Here is a 26,451-nt window from a genome sequence, read left to right as displayed (position 1 = left end):
CCTTCATGCAGCCTGGACACGTTTCCCCATGCTTCTGGGAGGAGAGGCAGCAACAGTCTCTCAGGCCACACTCCATCGTGATGCTTATAATGTGGTGAGGCAGTTCAGTGCATATTAAAATCATTCACTGCTGCACAGCTGCCCTACTCATAGTTCTCAATAACTAGCGTACCTCTACATACGAGCAAGCATGCAGTTAAATCACAAGCATATATCTGAGCACACACGACCGTGCATCACAACGTTCTTCCACATTCTAGCCTCCCCAATTCAACTATCTGCATGTGTGCAATCGTGCACGTATGCATAGACGTACTGAAGCTCAGGCTGGCCTGTGTGAAATAATGTGAAAAAAGAACGCTGGAAATATTTTAATTGGGTTCTGTGGGTGCGTGGGGAGGGTTTGGGGGCAGGATGTGGCAAGCACCTGCTATCCCAGTATCCCACACGCCCTTGTTTGTAAAGACATTTTTCACAAAGGAGGTTCGGTGTTCATTCTTTTCAACACTGCCATCTTGTGTTGGAGTTCTTAGCTGCAAACAAGTGATCCACAACAGTCATTTCCAAAGAATTAGAGCAAGTAAATTGCTGTTGGTTGACATTCCTAGATGGAGCCGACCAGGTTAGCATAATTATTTTAACATTAGTATAGCAGACAGGCTCTTACAGCACTCTGGCACCTTCATTGCCACCCATAAGACATAGGAGCAGAATTGGGCCATTCAGCCCATCGATTCTGCTCCATCATTCCATCATGATTGATTTTTTATTCTTCACGATCCTGTTCTCCTGTCTCATCCCCATACCTCTGATGCCCTGATTAATCAATGACTCATCGACCTCCACTTTAATTATACCCAATGATTTCACCGCCACAGTCATTTCATTTCATTTTTCAATCTTTTATATAGATTTTCAAATAATGAATATACAAATACAAATCGAAAGAGGAGTTAAACAAGTAGATAATATAAAAGACATATAAACAGCAATATTAAAGACAAAAAGCATATAATATCAAACACAAATAGGTAATATATTATGCTGTTATATATACAAAGGGCAGAGAGACATTACAACTCCTCATGGCAATCGTAAAAAAAAGATTCGTAATTTTATTGATAGAGAAAGAAAAACCCCACTAAGTAAACTAAATCAAAAAAGAGAAAAAGAAAGATTGGGCAGTCCAAATGAGGATACACTTTAAAAAGAAAGAGAGAGAGAGAAAAAAAACTCATCCTTCCGAACCTTCATGGACAAGGATATTCTCCAAAGAGAATAAAGATTAAATAAATAAACAAATAGATAGATAGATAAAGATAAATTAAATCATGTGAAAATAATGAATAAAGGGTTGTCAGACTTGTTCAAAATCAAAAGATGTATCAAATGTCCGGCTTCTAATTTTCTCCAAGCTTAAACATGACATGATGGAGGACAGCCAATAGCTAACAGTGGGTGAGTTAGATTCTTTCCAGTGTAGCAACATAGCTCTCCTACCCAGTAAAGTTGAAAAAGCTATCACATGTTTGGCGGAGGCAGACACTTTGCTTGCTTCCTCTGGGAAATCCCAAAAATTGCTGTGTGGATTAGGTTGAACATCCATATCTATAACTTTAGATAATATTCCAAACACATCTCTACAAAAATTATTTAAACTTACACATGATGAAAACAAATGGGTTAGAGTAGCCGCTTCTGCATTACATCTATCACAAACAGGGCATATATTAGGAAAAATATGCGCCAATTTATCTTTGGACATCTATGTACTATCTTAAACTGAATTAAAATATGGTGTACGCAGAGAGATGAATTATTAACTAAATAATAAATTTTACTCCATTGCTTATCTGAGAGTGAATGCTGAAGTTCTACTTCCCAGGGGGCGTTGAATCCTATCATTAGGTGATGTGCGAGCATTCATTAACTGTTTATAAATGATAGCTATTAATAACATGAGCCAAATTTGAAGAGCAGATCAAGGGGTAATTTGGTAAAAAATCACGTAAGAAATTTCCAACCTGTAAATACCTGAAAAAATGTGTATTCGAGATATCATATTTATCCATTAACTGTGAAAAAGACATTAAACAGTCTTGCAAAAACAAATCTAAAAACGTTTTTATTCCCTTAATTTTCCATGTTAGAAAAGCCTTATCCAAAGTTGGTTTAAAAAAGAAATTTCAAATAAATATTACTAGAAAGTAAAAAATCATTTAATTCAAAAAATCTACGAAATTGAAACCAGATTTTTAAAGTATGTTTAACAATAGGGTTAAGAGCTTGTTTACCTATTCTGGAGAACAAAAAGGGAAGATGAGCTCCTGATAAAGAAGCTAACGAAAACCCCAGTACTGAATTTTCCTCCAGCTGTAACCATGAAGGGTGATCTTGATCGCCTATACCATAAATCCAAAATGTAATATAGCGAATATTAATTCCCCAATAATAAAATCTAAAGTTTGGTAAAGCCAGCTCTCCCATCTTTTTTTGATTTTTGCAATTAAAGTTTATTCACTCTAGAGCTTTTATTCTTCCAAACATAAGACAAAATCAGAGAGTCTCTTTTATCAAACAATGTTTTTGGAACAAAAGAGGAAACTGCTTGAAATATATATTAAAATTTCGGTAGAATAAACATTTTATACCATTTATTCGACCTATCAATGACATTGACATAGGTGACCATTTGGAAAGCGACTGTTGAGTATATTCAACTAAAAGGAAGAAATTATACCTATACAGGTCTTTAAACTTTCTTGTAATTTTGATACCAAGGTCAGTAAAATGGCTTTTGGCAATATTAAAAGGTATTTGATCAAAATAATTATTAATAGGAAATAATTCATTATTATGTAAATTAAGTTTATATCCAGAAAAAGTACAAAATTCCATAAATATAGATAACATAGAAGGAATAGATTTCTTAGGATTTGAAATGTCAACTAATAAATCATCTGCGCATAAGGAAACTTTATGAAATTTACCCCCTCTCCTAATACCCTGCACAGAATTAGAATCCCTAAGAGCAATAGCAAGTGGTTCGAAAGCCAAATTAAATAATAGAGGGCTAAGGGGACTGCCCTGACGGGTACCTCTATATAATCTAAAGCAAGGATACTTTTGGTTATTAGTGAGAACCACAGCTACCGGGGCATGATAAATCAATTTAATCCAGGAGATAAATCCTGGACCAAAATGGAACCTCTTCAAAACCTGAAATAGATAAGGCCACTCCACCCTATCAAAGGCTTTCTCTGCCTCCAAAGATACAACACATTCAGATTCTTTGGTTGAAGGGGAATAAATGATATTTAATAATATTCGAATATTAAAATGTGATTACCTATTTTTAATAAATCCTGTTTGATCGTTTGAGATAACATTAGGCAAGATACTCTCAAGACCATTTGCTAGAATCTTACAGAGGATTTTAAAATCTACATTCGGTAAAGAACTATGTCTATTGGATACTCATTCCAGTGGGTCTTTCCCTTTTTATGGAATCAATGAAATTAGTGCTTCATAAAAAGTTTTAGGAAGGTTCCCGGAAGATGTCGAATCAGTGAACGTTTGATGAAGATGCGTTATAAGCGTTTCGTGAAAGATCTTATAAAATTCTACCGTATAACCATCAGATCCCGGAGCTTTACCTAATTGCATAGAGGATATAGCCTTGGCTATCTCCTCTTATTTAATAGGTGCATCTAACATATCAGCATCTGGAATCAAAATTTGAGGTATGTTTAACCTTTGCAAAAATCTATTCATAGTAATATTAATATCAGAGAATTCAGATTTATAAACATTAGAATAAAAGTCCATAAATATCTTATTAATTTCATAAGGATCTAAAGATTCTTTTCTATCTGGTCGGCGAATTTTTAAAATCTGTCTTCTGATCATCCCAGCCTTTAACTGACCCGCTAAAAGTTTAGCAGATTTTTCCCCATGTATATAAAATAAACTTTTAGATTTAAAAATTTGCTGTTCAATGGGAACGGTCAGAACTAAATCATACTGTGATTGAAGTTCGACCCTTTCTTTATATAGGTCTTCAGTAGGTTTAACTGAATACGCTTTATCTATCTGTTTAATTTTATTAATAAGCACTGACAATTCCGCTTTCGTTTTCTTTCTCAAGGCTGCTGAATATGAGATTATCTGTCCCCTCAAAAAGATTTCAAGGTGTCCCATATAAGCAGATTTGACATTCCTTCCGTTGTATTAAATTCAAACAATATAGAAATTTGCTCCTTAATAAAATTAACAAATGCTGGATCCCGTAACAAAACGGACTTCAGTCTCCACTGTGAGATTTTCAAAACTCTATCCGGGAGCTTAAAGGTTAACTTTAAAGGCGCGTGATCTGAAAGCGCAATGCTGTCATACGCACATTCAGCAACGGAGTACAACAGACGTGTATCTAAAAAAAAGTAATCAATTCGAGAATATTTGTGATGGACGTGTGAAAAAAAGGAGAAATCTTTATCATTCGGGTGTTTATATCTCCAAATATCAACAAGGCCATATTCTAATAAAAAAGAGTTAATATAAGCTGCCGCCTTATTAGGACGCGACGGATTGGTTGATGACCTGTCAATCGCAGGATTTAAGCAACAGTTAAAGTCACCACCCATGATCAGTTTATATTCATTGAGATTCGGGAACACTGAAAAAAGTTTCGTTAAAAAATCAGAATTATCTACATTAGGTGCGTATACACTCACCAGAGTTACCTTTTACTCGCATAATAAACCAGTAACAATTAAATATCTTCCAATCAAATCAGTAGTAGTATTAAGGTGTACAAAAAGGGTTTTGAGACTAAGTAATATAGAAACGCCTCTTGTTTTACTATCCGACAGTGAGGGAAAAAGAGAACCTTTCCAAAAGCGAAAAAATCTATCCCCATCCTGTTTTCGTATATGATTTTCTTGCGCAAAAATAGTATCAGCATTGTGTGTTTAATTTCTTAAAAATCTTTTTAAGCTTAATGGGATGATTGACACTGTTCCAATTCCAAGATATTATATTAATTTTATTAACATCCATGTTTAAAATTGAGTTTAATATTATATAAAAGAAATGTTACTTAAGTACAGATTAAACCAAAGTCGCGGGTACAAACGGAAGGGGTGACACATTTACGATAGAGAAATCCATCAAAAGAACTGCCCAATCAAGAAAAAAACACCGACTGTAATAGACCCCTGCCCCCTCCCCCCGTCCAATAGATAGAAAGGAAGAAGCCAATAGGCTGGTCACATGCTAACTAATCACCTTTGACCCTGTTCTCCAACTTGCAGCTCCATATATAAAAAAAACAGAAATCCCACGGAAAATAGCTATAATAAAAGGCACAAACAGAATTCAACTACTATAATGTTGTGTCTAACATTAATAAAAACATAATCAACCACGGCCATCTTAGAATCAGCTAAAGTAGCTTAAACACATATTCAAAAGAAAGAATAAATCCGAGTAAATATTGTTACAAAGTATATTCTTTCTCTCGAAAAAGAAAAATAAATGAATATATGTACATAACAGACCTAAAACTATACGTATTGAAACAAATAAAAAAATACAAAGATTAATACACAACAGCTCCTACACGGACCACTAAAGTACAATACTATAAACGTTCCCTACAAAACAGTTATATATGTATTAATTAAGGTAAAAAAACAGAATTACATCTACCACCAGAGAGACTACCAGAGAGTGAAAAGGTATAACATGTACTTAACTCAAAAGCCCCATAAACAACTCATATAACAGATACTTCAAAATTGGCTATTGAATAATCGATATATCTTTAATATTTTATTCAGTATGCTTAACTTTAAACTTTTTAATATACTCTCATCCCTTGTGAGGAGAGTAGATTCTCAATGGTTGAGATTTTTCACGGAAAATTATCAGCTTTGCTGGAAAGCGAAGGGAGGGATTTAAATCTAATTTATACATTTCACTCATAACTTCTCAATATTTCTTTCTTTCGGCAAAGATTTCGGGGGGATAATCTTCAACTATACGAATGTCTGTTGAATTAAAGAGTAATTTCCGTTCCTCTCTGGCTCCTCGAAGAATAGCTTCTTTAGTCGTGTAGTAATGCTAAGAAAGTACAACTGATCGAGGACGTAATTCGGCTGACGCCCTCTACAGTCATCCGTGGCAAAGAATTCCACAGATTAGCCACCCTCTGGGTGCATGCAGTTTGGCACCATCCCAGCAACTCCTAACATCACTTTCCTTCTGACTGAAAGTCCATAGGTAGGGTTGTTCTTGGATGAATAGATTACTGCAGATACTGATGGGCAGTCAGTCAACCTGAGATTGGCCCACTATAACGGGTAGAAGCTAGCTACAATGGAGACACGCAGGTTGAATTCATCTGAGGAAGCGGTTGCTTCTATGGAAAGAGGAAATCCTAAATACCCATACATAACATACAACCCTTCCATTAAAACCAGGATTTCCAACCTGTGGTCCACCGACCCCTCAGATAATTGTAACGCCCCAAGGCATAAAAAAATTGGGGTAACTGCTTTAAAGAAAGGCAGAATTTCTTAACGAACAAGCTCTGAAATAAACGTAGATTTGTAGATGAGATGCAATCTCTCCTTTACAGAAAGGGAAGTGTATTACGGAACTTGTTCGTTCAGATCAACTTACCCTCCAGAAAAATATTAGCATTTGATCATTTTCTGCTTTCGGGCGCATGAATCAGCTTTGCTTTGAGGGCATCTAGTTCACGCGGACCCGGAGCGATCAGAAAGCTGTTACAGAGCTCGTTTGCCGACCCACAGTCTGCTCCTCCCTGGATGTTCCGGGTTCAGTGGCTGATCTGGAAGAGCTTAAAATGAGATCATGTAGAGCCTTCTCTAAAGCATGTTGAAACTGCGAAGTAGAAAAATAGTAAACAATGGGATCGACCACACTGTTCAGATACGTTATGAACAGCGTATTGTAAAAGATATTCACTGCTGTGTGATACGACTTGCAGTCGAAGGGTCTTCTTAGTTTCGTGACCAAAACCGCGACCACAGCAACACTGGTGGGCAAGAAGCAAATGACAAAAACTGCAGCCACGACTGTCACAAGTTTCACAGTTCGCTTATATTTACCCCGCATTCCAGTTTCCATCTGCCGTAACCTCCAGATGATGGAGGACGTAGAGAAGTGGATAACTGAAACTGGAAAAAGAAACTGATAGAATATAAAAATAAAGTCAGTCCAAACTGCTGTGGGACTCAGAGCCTTGTTAATGCTGAAAGGCTCACAGTTTCTCACGTTGTGTTGTTTGAAATCATGTTTGTCTATCAGCAAGTGCAAACAAATAGCCACCTCTACAATCCACAGACCGCCGGCTATCATCACCGCACACCTTGTAGTGATCTTGTTTACCTTGTGGAGTGGATGGACCACCTTAAAGTAACGATCGATCGCAATAACCATGAGGAAAAAGACGCTGCCAATCCGGTTCAGGGAAATCATGAATATGTTCAGTCGACACAGTCCTTCACCAAAACTCCAGTCCTTCTGTCGGAGAAAATAATCAGCTCGGAAGGGGAGACAGCACATTAACAGAGTGTCCGCAATCATCAGATTCAGTGAATACACAATACTCGGATTCCGGGACTTCATATGAGCACAAAAGATCCACAAGGCAACCGTATTTCCAACAATCCCGAGGATGAATGTGACGATAATTACGGGCGGGTTGTAGGACGAGTTAACATCTTCACCAGGAGCACATTCCGGGGTCGAGTTCGCCATTGTACAAAAAAGCGGCCGCGCAGTCAAGATGTTTCAGAGCGGAGCGAACTCATTCGAAGTTGAACAAGCTGGTCTTCGTCGAATGAGTTTGTTTGAAGTTGTTAGTTGCCATAAACCACACTGAACTTGCACTTTGTCACATAAGTGGAACTGTGGCAAGCCTCACTATAAAGTACTCACCTTCTTTCATCATCAGCTCTTTACCCTTATTAGGAGCAATTCCTCATTCCATTTCTTCACTCAGACTGACTCCCTCCCTTCCCATCCAGAGTATGTGGTGTTAAACTAAAAGCAATCCCAAATGGTCCGAGTGGAAGTGTGCCCTTACGTTCTCAGTAAGGCCCCGATTTCAGCTGCCCTGTTAGCTGCCAGATCCAGAATGCGCTTTGGCATCATTCACGATCCCACTCACGAATAATAGCCTAGAAACAGCTGCTGCACACACGTTAAGGATTTGATCACAGGTTACAGTACACTCAGTGGCACATTAATTAGGTAAACCCTCGACCTAATAAAGAGGCGACCGACTGTATGTTCGTAGTCCTCTGCAGCTGTCGCCAATCTATTTCAAGGCTCAGCCTTCAGAGATGCTCATTTGCACCACGCTGTTGTAACACATGGTTATTGGAGTTCCTGTCAGCAAGAACCCATCTGGCCATTCGCCTCTGACCTCTCATTAACAAAACGTTTTCACCAACAGAACTGCTTCTCACTGGATGTTTTTATTTTGTTTGTTTTTTGGTCCATTCTCTATACTGTTGTGAGTGAAAGTCCCAAAGATCAGCACTTCCTGATATATTCAGTCCACCCCATCTGGAACCAACAATCATTCTATGGCCAATGTCATTTAGATCACATTTCCTCCCATCTCTAATGTTTGGTTCAAACAACAATTGCACTGAGTTTCTTCAAGTTCAACAACAGTTCTGGTATCAAGCTCTGGAACAAAAACAACACTCATTCTGTTTCAGCTGTTCCCACAACCAATGATCTCACGTTATGAACACATAAACTTACTTGTTTATTGTTACTTCATGTTCTCCTCATTTATTGCTCTTCATTTATATTTGCATTTGCACAATAGTTCCCATGATTTTAGATAATATTATAATACCTACAAAGAGTTGTTTTTCTGATTAGACTGAGGATGATTGAGGTACAATTACTGGTGGGCTATGAGCAGAATTGCCAGCCTCACTGGAGACCCATTCCTGGGCTGATTTCTACATTGTCCAAAGCACAACAGTAACACAGACACAACATTTCACAGACAAATAAACTTGTTTAGAATATTCATATCTGACGTTCTGCATACAGCAAAATTCAAAGCATTGATCAATTGTATTCAAAGTTTGTTAACTTTGCTCACAGAAAGAATAAGATTCAATGCAATACATGCAGAAAGGCAATATTGCAACAGTCTTGGGGGAATTCAATAAGCAGGTAGATTGGGAAAATCAAGTTGGTGCTGGATTACTGGAGAGGGGGATTTCCAGAGTGCCTATGAGAGGGCTTTCTAGAGCAGCAGCTGGTTGAGCCCACTAGAAGGCCAGCTATTCTGGATTGGGTGCTGTGCGATAAAGCAGAATTGATTAGAGACCTTAAGGTAAAAGAAACCTCAGGGGCAAGTGATCATAACTTGATTGAATTCACCCTGAAATCTGAGAAGGAGAAGCTAAAGTCAGATGTATCAGTATCACAGTGGAGTAAAGGGAATTACAGAAGCATGAGAGAGGATTTGACCAGAATTATTGGAAAAGAACACTGACAGGGCTGACAGTAGTGCAGCAATAGCTAGAATTTCTGGAAGATATTCAGAAAACTCAGTATACATCCATCCCAGAGAGGATGAAGCACATTAAAGGAAAGATGACAAACCATGGCTAACACATGGCCAACATAAAAGCCAAAGAGATGGCATATAATAGAGTGAAAATTAGTGGCAAGTTAGAGGATTGGGGAGCTTTTAAAAACAACAGAAGGCAATAAGAATGTCACTAGGAATGTCAGGATGCAATACAGAAGTAAGCTAAGCAATAACATTAAAGAGTTTAATACCAACAGTTTCCTCAGATACATGAAGTGTAAATGAGAGGTGAGAGTGGATATTGGATCATTGCAAAATCACGCTGGACTGGTAGTGATGGGAGGCTATGAAATAGCAAAGAAACAGACCAATCATTTGGCATCCATTTTCACTGTGGAAGACTCTAGCAGGAAGGTGGAGGCTCCAGTGACAGGGTTTGTGAAGTGTGAGAAGCTGCCATGACTAGAGAGAAGACTCTTGGAAAGCTGGAAGGTCTGAAGGTAGATAAGATACCTCGACCAGATAGTGTACGCTCCAGAGTTCTGAAGAGATTGTGGAGATCTCAGGCATGATCTTTCAAGAATCACTGGATTCTGGAATGGTTCCAGAAGATGGGAAAATTGCCAATGTCACTCCACTCTTCAAGAAAGGAGAGAGAAAGGAAAAGGAAACTGTAGGCCAGTTCATCTCACCTCAGTGTTGGGAAGATATCAGAGTTGATTATTAAGGACGATGTCTCAGGGTACTGGTAAATTGGTCCTGCAGATGCCTTCAGTGAAATGAGCAAAATATTATTCAAATCCATCTAAATATATTTAATTGCAGTTCTGTGCATATTACTCACAGAGTACAGAGAGATAAGCACATTCCTAGAGTAGATTTCGTATTACCACAAATATCTGCAGAATGGAAGTTAAATGTCAGTTCGGCTCTGCTTCATGCAGCCTGGACACGATTCCCCATGCTTCTGGGAGGAGAGGCAGCAACAGTCTCTCAGGCCACACTCCATCGTGATGTTTATAATGTGGTGAGGCAGTTCAGTGCATATTAAAATCATTCACTGCTGCACAGCTGCCCTACTCATAGTTGTCAATAACTAGCATACCTCTGCATACGAGCATGCATGCAGTTAAATCACAAGCATATATCTGAACACACACGACCGTGCATCACAACGTTCTTCCACATTCTAGCCTCCCCAATTCAACAATCTGCATGTGTGCAATCGTGCACGTATGCATATACGTACTGAAGCTCAGGCAGGCCTGTGTGAAATAAGGTGAAAAAAGAACGCTGGAAATATTTTAATTGGGTTCAGTGGGTGCGTGGGGAGGGTTTGGGGGCAGGATGTGGAAAGCACCTGTTATCCCAGTATCCCACACGCCCTTGTTTGGAAAGACATTCTTCACTAGGGATGTTCGGTGTTCAACACTGCCATCTTGTGTTGGAGTTCTATGCTGCAACAACGATGCATGAAAAACATTTTAAATGAATTCAAGAGCCATTCAGCCCATCGATTCTGCTCCATTATTCCATCATGATTGATCTATTATTCTTCTCAAACCCGTTCTCTTGCCTCATCCCCATACCTTTCATACCCTGATTAATCAAGAACCCATCAACCTCCACTTTAACTATACCCAATGATTTCACCACCACAGTCATTTCATTTCATTTTTCAATCTTTTTTATTGATTTTCAAATAAAAGAATATACAAATACAATTTGAAAGAGGAGTTTAACAAGTAGATAATATAAAAGACATAAAAACAGCAATTTGAAAGACAAAAAGCATATAATATCAAACTCAAACAGGTAATATATTATGCTGCTATATATACAATGGGCAGAGAGAAATTACAACTCCTCATAGCAATCGTAAACAAAAGATTGGAAATTTTATTGATAGAGAAAGAAAACCCCCACTAACTAAACTAAATCAAAAAAGAGAGAAAGAAAATAAAGATAGAAAAGGAAAGATCGGGCAGTCCAAATGAGGATAAAATTAAAAAAGAAAGAGAGAGAAAAAAAAGCACATCCTTCCAGTCATCTCCAACCCTTCATGGACAAGGATTATCTCCAAAGAGAATAAAGAAAAATAAATAAATAAAGATAAATTAAATCATGTGAAAATATTGAATAAAGCGTCGCCAGACTTGATCAAAATCAAAAGACGTCTCAAATGTCCGGCTTCTAATTTTCTCCAAGCTTAAACATGACATGATGGAGGACAGCCAATAGCAAGCAGTGGGTGAGTTAGATTCTTTCCAGTGTAGCAAAATAGCTCCCCTAGCCAGTAAAGTTGAAAAAGCTATCACATGTTGGGCGGAGGCAGACACTTTGCTTGCTTCCTCTGGGAAAATCCCAAAAATTGCTGTAAGTGGATTAGGTTGAACATCCATATCTATAGCTTTAGATAATATTCCAAACACATCCCTACAAAAATTATTTAAACTTACACATGACCAAAACATATGGGTTTGAGTAGCCACTTCTGCATTACATCTATCACAAATAGGGCATATATTAGGAAAAATATGCACCAATTTGTCTTTGGACATATGGGCCCTATGTACTATCTTAAACTGAATTAAAATATGGCGTGCGCAGATAGATGAATTATTAACTAAATAATAAATTTTATTCCATTGCTTACCTGAGGGTGCATTTTGAAATTCTACTTCCCAGGAGCATTGAACCCTATCATTAGGTGATGTCATTAACTGTTTAAAAATGGCAGTTATTAATCATTTTTGAAAAGGTTTAAACTGAAAAATAACATGAGCCAAATTTGAAGAGCAGATCAAGGGGTAATTTGGTAAAAAAATAATAATTAATATTATAAATTAATTAATTATTGCTCTTAATTGGAGAATGGACCAAAAAACAAAAAAAGAAAACATCCAGTGAGAAGCAATTCTGTTGGTGAAAACGTTTTGTTAATGAGAGAGGCCAGAGGAGAATGGCCAGGTGGGTTCTTGCTGACAGGAACTCCGATAACCATTTGTTACAACAGCATGATGCAAATGAGCATCTCAGAATGCTGAGCCTTGAAATAGATTGGCTACAGCAGCAGAGGAATATGAACGTACACTCAGTCACCTCTTTATTAGGTTGACGATTTACCTAATAAAGTAGCCACTGAGTGTATTGTAACGTGTGGTCAAATCCTTAACGTATATGCAGTAGCTGTTTCTAGGCTATTATTCGTGAGTAGGAACATGAATGATGCCAACGTTCCTTCTGGATCTGGCAGCTAACAGTGCACCTGAAATCGGGGGCCTTACTGAGAACGTAAGGGCACACTTCCACTCTGACCATTTGGGATTGCTTTTAGTTTAACACCACATACCCTGGATGGGAAGGCAGGGAGTCAGACTGAGTGAAGAAATAGAATGAGAAATTGCTCCTAACATGGTTAAAGAGCTGATGGTGAAAGAAGCTGTTTACTATAGAGTGAGGCTTGTCACAGATCCATTTGTGTGACAAAGTTCATGTTCCATTTGTGTTTCAAAGTGCATGTTCAGTGTGGTTCATGACAACTAAAAATCTTAAAATTGTTGGTTTTTGGGTGCACATATTGTTCATTCTCTTTGCAAAGCACAACGTCACAGTGAGAAATGAATGATTTACCCCCATTATGTTTCTGGTGACTGTCAAACCTCCTTTTACCCAAATACTAAGTTAATATAACATTTTAAAAATTCTCTCCACATCCTCTTTTCTTCCTGCCGCATTCTACCACCTACCAGATTTGTATGTGGAGAGGATGTTTCCTCTGGTGGGGTCATGTAAGGCCAGAAGGCACAGTTTCAGAATAGAAGGACGCCTTTTAAACGGAGATGAGGAACAATTTCTTTATCCAGCGAAAGGTCACTCTGTCCAATCCGTTCCCACAGGTGGCTGTGGATGCCAGGCCATTGGGAGTATTAAAGTCAGAGGTTGATAGGTTCTCAATTAGTCAGGGCATGCAGAGATATGGAAACAAGGCAGGTGATTGGGGCTGAGAGGGAAAGTAGGTCAGCCATGATGAAATGGCAGATCAGAGTCAATGGGCCAAATGGACTAACTCTGCACCTATATCTTATGGCCTTATGGTGTAACACTAGGAGCAGTTTACTGCAGGCTATTCATCTACTGCTATTCCCATGAGAATTTTGAGTGACTCTCTTGAGAAGTGCTTAAAAATCTGACTTCCCATGTTCAGGTGCCCTCAACACTGAGGTTCCCCATTTCCAGAATCCTCCACAAGACTGGGTCCCTTTTCAAAGACCTTTCCTTCTCCAGATCCATTCATCACTCTCTGCCAACTCAGCACTAATTGTTTCAATTTGTTCACTCTGACCGAGTGAACCTGAATTTGCAACTCTCCCTTCAATAAGAATGACTCCTGCAATGTCATCAGACCTGCTGACAATGATAGTGTGTCAGTGCTCATGCAAATTACTCTCTCCTGGACACTTGAGAATATTTCCAACAGGATCACGACCCACCACTGAGCATCAGGTTTTCATCCCTCATAGGAATCCCTGATATATTTCCCTCGAAGACTCTATTTACCCTCCAGCATTAGTTTTATAACTCACAGTTTGATTCTAATATTTCCCTACAAGCCAAAGGATCACAGATGGTTGTGATACCTCTGAAGCCCTGCTGCTTTGACAGTTTCCTCTTTCCTGGTCCCATCATGTCTCTCTGCATCTCTATTGCACACCAGGATAGATTTTCATTCACTCAGATATTTTTAAACCATTCTGTTCAGGAACCTTGCCACTCAAGCTGAATCATTTCCCCGAACCAGAGGAAGTAGATGAACTTCTTTTATTACAATTCCTTAAATAAAAAAAGAACAGTTGCTTAAGTACAGCAGCTTCAATGATATCATTTTGTGCTCCATTGCTTGCATGATTACGAGGAAGCAAAATTGTTTGATGACTCTGTGTTATGTTTTGAAACTTCAAAATATTAAACTAATTCAAAAGCGAACAAGAGCTGAGAGATATGTCTTAAGTTAGTTCTTTTACTTCAAAGGAGTCGCACACATACCATGTGATGACGTATGCAATGTATGTAATTTACACAGAAATTAAAATTAATTATAACAAGAATCCTTAATCAATCAATCAATCAATATATATATATACAAGAGTTCTCAACTATTACAGAGTATTAAATACACATGAGGTCTGCAATATGTCCACCACTTGAGATCAGGAGCATTCTCAACCCCTGTCCACCCCCTACAGATTTTTTTTTTACATTCTGAGATAATTAGACAGCTGAATATACAGAACCACAAACCTGGACAATGTGCAAGTGGAGAGGATGTTTCCATCAGTAGGAGAGAATCAAATGATCTTGTATCCACGGGCACAGTTTCAGAATAAGTGGGCATCTCACTAGAACTGGGATGAGGAATTTGCTCAGGCAGAGTGTGGGGAATCTGTGGAATTCATTGTCATCCAGGGCGGTGAAGGTCAAATCATTGAGTGTATTTCAGATAACGATTTGTAGGTGTTTGTTTGGGGTTAAGGGTTATAGAATGAAGTTGGGAGAATGGAGTTGAAAAGAGAAATTCAGACATGCTTAGGGAGTGGAGCAGACTCACTGGTCTGAGTAGCCTAATTCCAGTCGAATACTTGATGTTTTTCTGGTCCTCCACGGAAAGGCAGATGCCTCCTGATGGAGTGTCGGGTGGGTGTAGGTGAGGTGTGTGCTGCCCATTGAGTTTCTGAAGTATGGGCATGAGCTTCTCAGTTCCATCCCGAAAGCTCTTTCTGTACTCTGAGCAGCTGTAGGCCAGGGGTTCCCAAAGTCAGATGGCACCTTGCATTTGTTGAATGAGGCAGTCATGTGCGCAGTTACCGCACAATAGTGGGCGAAGGCACCCCAAAGACTACTCGTTCGTCCGGTATTCGACATACCACAGGCTCTCAGTCTCTCCCCCCCCCCCATCTCACTCTCTCTCTCCCTCTCTCTCTCTCTCTCTCTCTCTCTCCCTCTCTCTCTCTCCCCCACTCTCTGTTTCTCCCTCACTCTCCGCCTCTCTCTCTCTCCTTCTCTCTCTCCCTCTCTCCGCCCCCTGCCTCTCCCTCTCCCTCTCCCCCTAATAAGGGAGAAAGCGATATCTCCGTTTCGTAGCGAGAGGGGAGACATAACAAACGACTCTCTGCTCTGTGATGTTAGAAGTCCGTTGCGTCGCTTTTTCCGAGCTCTGCGCCCCGAGAACTGGGGTCTCCGGGCACACAGCCGGCAGCCAGCTCGCTGCTTTCGATCTTCCGTCTCCCGCGACACCGGATTCCTGCAGAGGCACCGACCTTCGGTCCGCCCGTCTCCAGGGCCACGAGATCCCGGAACTCCGGAGGCGAGCTAACTCTCTCAGGCTGCATCCCTGACATATCGAATAGCGGGCAGTCGTGACACCCCGAGAGCGGTTCCCGAGGTCACCGTGTAACTCCAGGTCAGGATCGTGAAAAGGACCCCGAAAGGGGAAAATAGAGATATTAGAGATGGAAATAGAGCTGTTCCGAAGATGCCAGCAAAAGCGCCATTGTCTCCTCTTCGGGATAAATCACAGGCGATGTGAGGGAACGACAGAGGTGCAAGTGGTGCCGCTGGTCTTCAACAGGCTCGTGCTTCCATTGCTTAAATAATCTGCCTGCAGGGCTGCTCTGATACTCTGGGAGATCCTGTAGAATCTGAAGTATTTCCCAGATTGAGATCAGCAGGACTGCCCGGAATTCTGGTCAGCAGGTACCGTACCTGCAGTATCCCTGCGCTCACAGTGGCCAGTGGCCATTATGGACTTTTGCCTAAATCCCAGTACACACTCAGTGGCCACTTTATTAGATACACCTATCCCCCGCTCATTAATGCAGATATCTAATCAGACAATCATGTTGACATTTCAAAGTAAAATCTAATATCAGAGCTCATACGTGTCACCACACACACACAACCCTGAGATTCTTTTTCCTGCGGACATACTGAACAAATCTATAGATCACGTAACTGTTAACGGGACCGATGAACACCAGACTGTGCAAACTGAGATATAAGTACAGTAAACAGCAATGTCTAACGAGAACATGCAGTAACAAGATAAAGCGTCCTTAACGTGAAATCAGTGGTTGTGGGAACACCAGAAACCTGCCGATAAGGGCAGAGTGGCTGTTCTTGAGAAATTTACTCTCCACTGAGTTTTTTTGATCATGAATTCTTTTGAAATGAAATTCGTGCATCATTTGTTTGCAGCATAGAACTCAAACCCGAGATGGCAGTGTTGAACTCAACAGTCCTTGTGAAGAATGCCTTTGCAAACAGGAACGTGTGCGGTTCTGGGACTGCAGGTTCTTTTATTACAGCCCCACCCCCCACCCCCAGAATCCAATCAAAATACTTCTGTTGACCTTAGTACCATTATTTTCCACTTACGCATGCAGACAGTTGCATTGGGGTGAGGTGAATGTGGACGAACGTTGTGATGCAAGGTTGGTTGTGCGTGTGCATGCGCGCATGTGCGTGCTCACATATATATTTGTGCCTTAAGTGCGTGCATGCATACGTATGCCTGGTATTTATCACTATGAGTAGAGCAGCAGTGAATGACTTGAATACAGACTGAATTGCCTCAGCACATCCCAAACACCATGAATGGAGAGTGGCCCGAGGAACTATTGCTGCCTCCCCTCCTACAACCATGATAAACCATGCGCAGGCTGCATGAAAGAGAGCAGAAATCACTTCTAACCTTCATTCAGTAGATCCTTGTGGAAACAGAAAATCTACTCTGGGAATACGGTTGTCTCTCTCTGTACTGTGTGAATAAAGTGTACGGAAAAGCAATTCTGTATAATCAATGAGATGGATTTGAATAATATTCTGCTCAGCTCACTGGGGGCACCTGTTGGACCAAATTATCAGTTTATGAGAGGAACTGGAGTAGGGTGGGCTTCCAAAGGGGCAACTTTAGTTTAGGTAGAGAAGGTGCATTTCAACTGAATTGGCACTGCACTCTGAATAATAAAGAAAGTTTCAGAGCTTTGATAGGGCTATAAAATGGTTTATGTACCTAATATCGAGTAGCTATTACATTCTGTTAATCACGCTGGATATATTTCATTGAGTTAAATCATTACAGCACTGCTAATAAACTTTGGACACGACTTACTGATGTTCTGAGTTTTGCTGTATGAAGATATTTTCATCTTTGATTAAGTTTTCTTGTCTCGGAGACGGTGACTGTGTTTACTGTGGCGTTTTGAACAATGGACAATTCAGCCCAGCAACGTGTCTCCATCGAGGTAGTCGATTCTACTCACAGCCCACCAGTAATTATTATAACAATCGTCCTAGGACTAGTCAGAAATACAACTGCTTTGTAGATATTTTATTGTCATGTAAAATCAGAAACATAGAAACGTACAGCACAGAAACATGCCCTTTGGCCTATGTATTGCGTACTAAACCATTTAATCTGCCTGTTAGCATTGATCTGCACCGGTACCAAAGCTTTCCACAGCTCTACCATCCATGTACCTATGGTAACTTCTATTATACGTTTAAATTGAACTTTCATGCCCCACTTGTGCTGGCAGCTGGTTCCACCCTCTCGCAACCCTCCGAGTGAAGAAATCCCCAGCCCCCGTTCCCCTTAATCTTTTCACTCCCCCACCTTAACCCAGGACATCTAGTTGCCGTCCCACCCAATTTCAGTGAAAACCGTTCTTGCATTTACTCTATCTATATCCCTGGTGTTCAGAAATAATGGAATTCGAATACAATGCTGTGTTCTCGCCGAATCTAGTATCTGGTTAATGCGCTGTCAGATCCCATTCGGGGTGATCACTTCCCCAAACAAGAGGACGTCTCTATCACATTTCCTGAAAATACAAAAAGTGTTTGTTAAACAGAGCACCTTCACTGATATCAGGTAATGTTCAGAGAGGCATCTCTACGTCCAAAGACAATCAAAAACTGCTGAAATTGAAAATAAAAAGAGACCTACATGCTGAAGCATAAGCTCTTCTGTCATTAGTTGACATGCTGGGAGTTTCATTCGTTTTCTGGTTTTAATTCCTATTCAAATGCATTTTGATATAAATTGTCGTGAGGAGATTTTGTAAAAATAACTTCAATTACAGAGTGATATAATTTTTGGGGTTGATTTCTATTACAGAACAGCACCCCCCCCCCCCCTTATAAAGAGCATATCATATCATATTACAGTACAATGTTGGCGACATTTTAATCGACTTTAAGATCAGTCTAATCCTTCCGTCCTACATAGTCCTCCATTTTTCTGTCATCCATGTGCCTGAAATGCCCCTGATGTATCTGCCTCCACCGCCAAACCTGGCAGCCAGTTCCTCGCACCCAACCTCGCTGCTTAAAAAACTCTGCCCCTGATATCCCCTTATACCTCCCTCCAATCAGATTAAAATTATGCCCCATGATTAGTTAATTGTTAATGTAAACTTGTTCAAGCACTCAACAAGAAAACGAAGTACTGCAGAATTTCAAGCCTGGCAATACAAACTAAATGTATTTTATTGTTACTTCATTTGAATGATTCTGCTTCTAGTTTTTCCGGAACGTTGTCAATGATTTGATCGCACAACTTATTGGTGCTCTTGACTATTTCACCCCGCCCATATACCCCACCCACAGGAGAACAAACTCATACGACGAAGACCAGCTTCTTCAACTTCGAAAGAGTTCGCTCCGCTCTGAAACATCTTGACTGTGCGGCCGCTTTTTAGTACAATGGCGAACTCGACCCCGGAATGTGCTCCTGGTGAAGATGTTAACTCGTCCTACAACCCGCCCGTAATTATCGTTACATTCATCCTCGGGATTGTTGGAAATACGGTTGCTTTGTGGATCTTTTGTGCTCATGTGAAGTCCCGGAAACCGAGTATTGTGTATTCACTGAATCTGATGATTGCGGACACTCTGTTATTGTGCTGTCTACCCTTCCGAGCTGATTATTTTCTCCGAGGGAAGGACTGGATTTTTGGTGATGGACTGTGTCGACTGAACATTTTTATGATTTGCCTGAACCGGATTGGCAGCGTCTTCTTTCCTCATGGTTATTGCGATCGATCGTTACTTTAAGGTGGTCCATCCACTCCACAAAGTAAACAAGATCACTACAAGGTGTGCGGTGGTGATAGCCGGCGGTCTGTGGATTGTAGCAGCGGCTATTTGTTTGCACTTGCTGATAGACAAACATGATTTCAAACAGCACAACGTGAGAAACTGTGAGCCTTTCAGCATTAACAAGGCTCTGAGTCCCACAGCAGTTTGGACTGACTTTATTTTTATATTCTTTCAGTTTCTTTTGCCAGTTTCAGTAATCCTCTTCTCTACGTCCTCCATCATCTGGAGGTTACGGCAGATGGAAACTGGAATGCGGGGTAAATATAAGCGAACTGTGAAACTTGTGACAGTCGTGGCTGCAGTTTTTGTCATTTGCTTCTTGCCCACCAGTGTTGCTGTGGTCGCGGTTTTGGTCACTAAACTAAGAAGACCCTTCGACTGCAAGTCGTATCACACAGCAGTGAATATCTTTTACAATACGCTGTTTATAACGTATCTGAACAGTGTGGTCGATCCCATTGTTTACTATTTTTCTACTTCGTAGTTTCAACATGCTTTCGAGAAGGCTCTATTTGATCTCATTTTAAGCTCTTCCAGATCAGCCACTGAACCCGGAACATCCAGGGAGGAGCAGACTGTGGATCAGCAAACGAGCTCTGTAACAGCTTTCTGATCGCTCAGGGTCCGCGTGTACTAGATGCCCTCAAAGCAAAGGTGATTAATGCGCTCGAAAGCAGAAAATGATCAAATGGTAATATTTTTTCGGAAGGGTAAGTTGATCTGAACGAACAAGTTCCCTAATACACTTCCCTTTATGTAGAGAAGAGATTGCATCGTATCTACAAAACTCAGTTTATTTCAGAGCTTGTTCGTTAAGAAACTCTTATTTTCTTTAAAGCAGCTTCCCCAATTTTTTTAATGCCTTGGGGTCTTACAATTACCTGAAGGGTCGGTGGAACACAGATTGGATTTCCTGGTTTAATGGGAAGGGTTGTATGTTATGTATGGGTATTTAGGATTTCTCTTTCCGTAGAAGCAACTGCTTCCTCAGATGAATTCAACCTGCGTGTCTCCATTGTCGCTAGCTTCTACCCGTTATAGTGGGCCAATCTCAGGTTGACTGACTGCCCATCAGTATCTGCAGTAATCTTTTCCTTCTTTTTTAATCTTCTTCTTCTTATTATTAATATCAACATGATAAGATTAATACATAGATAGTGGGATTACAAACTTCAAATTTTAAACTGAACATGAAAGGATACACAATCAATAGTTACAATATAGTCAAGTCTTCCGAAATCATGAATGATACAATTATCATATAAACAAAGCAAAACTTGGTATATCATATATATGTAAAAAAAAGAAAAGAGAAAAACAAAAAAAAAATAACCCTAAGAAAAAGTAATCTAAAGCCTAATAACTAATAAAGGGAAAAAAGGAAGAAAAAATATAATGAATAAGGGGCTGTTTATAGTATCTTTAATAAAAAAAAATACAAAATCATCGGTGTTGCCAAATCCGATTGTCTCAACATTGGTATAATCAAAAGCGGAAAAACGAATAGGTTTGGAGCAGGGTCAAATTACATCATATGAAAATATTGAATAAATGGTCTCCATGTCTTTTCAAATTTAATAGAAGGGTGAAATACAACACTTCTAATTTTCTCCAAATTTAGACATAACATAGTTTGAGAAAGCCAATGAAATACAGTAGGGGGATTAATTTATTTCCAATTCAACAAAATAGATCTTCTAGCCATTAATGTAAGAAATACAATCATTCGACAAGCAGAAGAAGATAAATGGATTGAGTCCATTATTGGTAAACCAAAAATTGCAGTAATAGGATGAGGTTGTAAATCAATGTTCAATACCGTGGAAAAATATCGAAAATGTCTTTCCAATATTTTTTCAAAAGCGGACCTGACCAAAACATTTGAGATAAAGACGCTATCTCAGAATGACATCTGTCACATATAGGATTTATATAGGAATAAAAACGAGCCAACTTATCCTTGGACATATGAGCCCTGTGCTCAACTTTAAACTATATTAATGAATGTTTAGCACATATAGATGATAAATTGACTAATTGAAGAATTTTATCCCAATTCTCAATAGGGATAGTAAGGTTAAGTTCTGTTTCCCAAGGATGATCAGGATTTGCAACAGAGATGACTATGCACTTCTTAAACCAGAGGGTGGCAAATCTGGGGAATTCTTTGCCACGGATGACTTTGGTGGTGAAATCATTTGGTGCATTTAAAGTGGAGGTTGATGGGTTCTTGATTAATCAGGGCATGAAAGGTATGGGAATGAGGCAGGAGAACGAGATTGAGAAGAATAATGAATCAATCATGATGGAATGATGGAGTAGAATCGATGGGCTGAATGGCCCAATTCTGCTCCTATGTCTTATGGGTGCCAATGAAGTTACCAGAGTGTTGTAAGAGCCTCTCTGCTATACTAATGTTAAAATAATTATGCTAACCTGGTCGGCTCCATCTAGGAATGTCAACCAACAGCAATTTACTTGCTCTAATTCTTTGGAAATGACTGTTGTGGATCACTTGTTTGCAGCTAAGAACTCCAACACAAGATGGCAGTGTTGAAAAGAATGAACACCGAACATCCCTTGTGAAGAATGTCTTTACAAACAAGGGCGTGTGGGATACTGGGATAGCAGGTGCTTTCCACATCCTGCCCCCAAACCCTCCCGCCGCACCCACAGAATCAAATTAAAATATCTCCAGCGTTGTTTATTCCATTATTTCACACAGGCCAGCCTGAGCTTCAGTACGTCTATGCATACGTGCACGATTGCACACATGCAGATAGTTGAATTGGGGAAGCTAGAATGTGGAAGAACGTTGTGATGCACGGTCGTGTGTGCTCAGATATATGCTTGTGATTTAACTGCATGCATGCTCGTATGCAGAGGTACGCTAGTTATTGAGAACTATGAGTAGGGCAGCTGTGCAGCAGTGAATGATTTTAATACGCACTGAACTGCTTCACCACATTCTAAACATCACGATGCAGTGTGGCCCGAGAGACCGTTGCAGCCTCTCCTCCCAGAAGCATGGGGAATCGTGGCCAGGCTGCATGAAGGAGAGCAGAACTGACTTTTAACTTCCATTCTGCAGATATTTGTGGTAACACGAAATCTACTCTAGGAATGTGCTTATCTCGCTGTACTCTGTGAGTAATATGCACAGAACTGCAATTAAATATATTTAGATGGATTTGAATAATGTTTTGCTCATTTCACTGAGGGCATCTGCAGGACCAATTTACCAGTACCCTGAGACCTCATCCTTAATGATCAACTCTGACATCTTCCCAACACCGAGGTGAGATGAACTGGCCTACAGTTTCCTTTTCCTTTCTCTCCTTTTTTGAAGAGTGTGGTGACTTTGGCAATTTTCCCATCTTCCGGAACCATTCCAGAATCCAGTGATTCTTGAAAGATATTGCCTGATATCTCCACAATCTCTTCAGAAATCTGGAGCATACAGTATCTGGTCGAGGTAACTTATCTACCTTCAGACCTTCCAGCTTTCCAAGAATCTTCTCTCCAGTCATGGCAGCTTCTCACACTTCACGACCCCTGTCACTGGAGCCTCCACCTTCCTGCTAGTGTCTTCCACAGTGAAAATGGATGCCAAATAATTGGTCTGTTTCTTTGCTATTTCATAGCCTCCCATTACTACCAGTCCAGCGTGATTTTGCAATGGTCCAATATCCACTCTCACTTCTCTTTTACTGTTTATGTATCTGAGGAAACTGTTTGTATTAAACTCTTTAATATTATTGCTTAGCTCACTTCTGTATTGCATCCTTACCTTCCAAGTGATATTCTTAATGCCTTCTGTTGCTTTTTAAAAGCTCCCCAATCCTCTAACTTCCCACTAATTTTCACTCTATTATATGCCGTCTGCTTGGCTTTTATGTTGGCTTTGACTTCTCTAGTTAGCCATGGTTTGTCATCTTTCCTTTAAAGTGCTTCATCCTCTCTGGGATGTATATATCCTCAGTTTTCTGAATAGCTTCCAGAAATTCTAGGTATTGCTGTTCTACTATCAGCCCTGCCAGTGTTCTTTTCTAATTATTCTGGTCAAATCCTCCCTCATGCTTCTGTAATTCCCTTTACTCCACTGTAATACTGATACATCTGACTTTAACTTCCCTTCTCAGATTTCAGGGTGAATGCAATCAAATTATGATCAATTTCCCCTGAGGTTTCTTTTACCTTAAGCTCTCTAATCAACTCTGGTTTATCGCACAACACCTAATCCAGAATAGCTGGCCGTCTAGTGGGCTCAACCAGCAGCTGCTCTAGAAAGCCCTCTCATAGGCACTCTGGAAATCCCCCTCTCCAGTAATCCAGCACCAACTTGATTTTCCCAATTTACCTGCATATTGAATTCCACCGTGACTGTTGTAATATTGCTTTTCTGCATGCATTGCATTGAATCTTATGCTTTCTGGGAGCAAAGTTAACAAACTTTGAATACAACTTAGCAATGCGTTGAATTTTGCTGTATGTAGAACGTCATATATGATCATTCTGAATAAGCTTACTTGTCTCTGAAATGTTGTGACTGTGTTACTGTTCTGCTTTGCACAATGGAAAAATCAGCCCAGGAATGGGTCTCCAGTGAGGCTGTCAATTCTGCTCATAGCCCGCCAGTAATTGTAGCACAATCTTCCTCAGTCTAATCAGAAAAACAACTCTTTGTAGGTATTATAATTTCATCTAAAATCATAGAGAAGTTCAGCATGGGAACCATTGTGCAAATGCAAATATAAATAAATAGCAATAAATGAGGTGAGCATGAAGTAACAATGTAAAGTGTTCATAAAGTGTGATCATTGGTTGTGGGAACAGCTGAAACAGAATGAGTGTCGTTTTTGTTCTAGAGCTTGATGGTTGAGGTTATTAATTATTATTGCAATAGCAAGTGGTTCGAAAGCCAAATTAAATAATAGAGAGCTAAGGGGACAGCCCTGACGGGTACCTCTATATAATCTAAAGCAAGGATACTTTTGGTTGTTAGTGAGAACTGCAGCTACCGTGGCATGATAAATCAATTTAATCCAGGAGATAAATCCTGGACCAGAATTGAACCTCTTCAAAACCTGAAATAGATAAGGCCACTCCACCCTATCAAAGGCTTTCTCTGCCTCCAAAGAAACAACACATTCAGATTCTTAGGTTGAAGGGGAATAAATGATATTGAATAATCTTCGAATATTAAAATGTGAGTACCTATTTTTAATAAAACCTGCTTGATCGTTTGAGATAACATTAGGCAATATACTCTCAAGGCCATTTGCTAGAATCTTACAGAGGATTTTAAAATCTACATTCGGTAAAGAAATATGTCCATAGGATACACATTCCAGTGGGTCTTTCCCTTTTTATAGAATCAATGAAATTAGTACTTCATAAAAAGTTTTAGGAAGGTTCCCAGAAGATGTAGAATCAGTGAACGTTTGATAAAGATGTGGTATAAGCGTTTCGTGAAAGGTCTTATAAAATTCTACCGTATAACCATCAGATCCCGGAGCTTTACCTAATTGCATAGAGGATATAGCCTTGGCTATCTCCTCTTGTTTAATAGGTGCATCTAACATATCAGCATCTTGAATCGAAATTTGAGGTATGTTTAGACTTTGCAAAAATCTATTCATAGTGATATTACTATCAGAGAATTCAGATTTATAAAGATTAGAATAAAAGTCCATAAATATCTTTTGAATTTCATAAGGATCTAAAGTTTCTGTTCTATCTGGCCGGCGAATTTTTAAAATCTGTCTTCTGACCATCCCAGCCTTTAAATGACCCGCTAAAAGTTCAGCAGATTTTTCCCCATGTATATAAAATGAACTTTTAGATTTAAAAATTTGCTGTTCAGTGGGAAAGGTCCGAAGTAAATCATACTGTGATTGAAGTTCGACCCTTTCTTCATAAAGGTCTTCAGTAGGTTTAACTGTATACGCTTTATCTATCTGTTTAATTTTATTAATAAGCACTGACAATTCCGCTTTAATTTTGTTTCTCAAGGCTGCTGAATATGAGATTATCTCTCCCGTCAAAAAGATTTCAAGGTGTCCCATATAAGCAGATTTGACATTCCTTCCTTTGTATTAAATTCAAAAAATATAGAAATTTGCTCCTTAAAATTAACAAAAGCTGGACCCCGTAACAAAACGGGGTTCAATCTCCATTGTGAGATTTTCAAAACTCTATCCGGGAGCTTAAAAGTTAACTTTAAAGGCGCGTGATCTGAAAGCTCAATGATGTCATACGCACATTCAACAACGGAGTTCAACAGACGTGTATCTAAAAAAAAGTAATCAATTCGAGAATATTTGTGATGGACGTGTGAAAAGAAGGAGAAAGCTTTATCATTCGGGTGTCTATATCTCCAAATATCGACAAGGCCATATTCTAATAAAAAAGAGTTAATACAAGATGCCGCTTTATTAGGACGCGACGGATTGGTTGATGACCTGTCAATCGCAGGATTTAAGCAACAGTTAAAGTCACCACCCATGATCAGTTTATATTCATTGAGATTCGGGAACACTGAAAAAAGTTTCTTTAAAACATCAGAATTATCTACATTAGGTGCGTATACACACACCAGAGTTACCTTTTGCTCGCATAATAAACCAGTAACAATTAAATATCTTCCAATCAAATCAGTAGTAGAATTAAGGTGTACAAAAAGGGTTTTGAGA

The 26,451-nt window shown here is 39.5% G+C and overlaps 1 protein-coding gene across 1 annotated transcript; it reads right to left on the bottom strand.

Moving 5' to 3' along the window:
• Nucleotides 1-6,780: 6,780 nt before the first annotated feature.
• Nucleotides 6,781-7,788, bottom strand: LOC132403399 (hydroxycarboxylic acid receptor 2-like). The gene has a single exon (XM_059986807.1). The coding sequence runs from the start codon at nt 7,786-7,788 to the stop codon at nt 6,781-6,783; it is 1,008 nt and encodes a 335-aa protein (XP_059842790.1).
• Nucleotides 7,789-26,451: the final 18,663 nt, after the last annotated feature.

The sequence above is a fragment of the Hypanus sabinus genome, chromosome 13 (assembly GCF_030144855.1).
Source record: "Hypanus sabinus isolate sHypSab1 chromosome 13, sHypSab1.hap1, whole genome shotgun sequence".
Lineage (NCBI taxonomy): Eukaryota > Metazoa > Chordata > Chondrichthyes > Myliobatiformes > Dasyatidae > Hypanus > Hypanus sabinus.
This window is presented reverse-complemented; position numbering and strand designations above follow the sequence as displayed.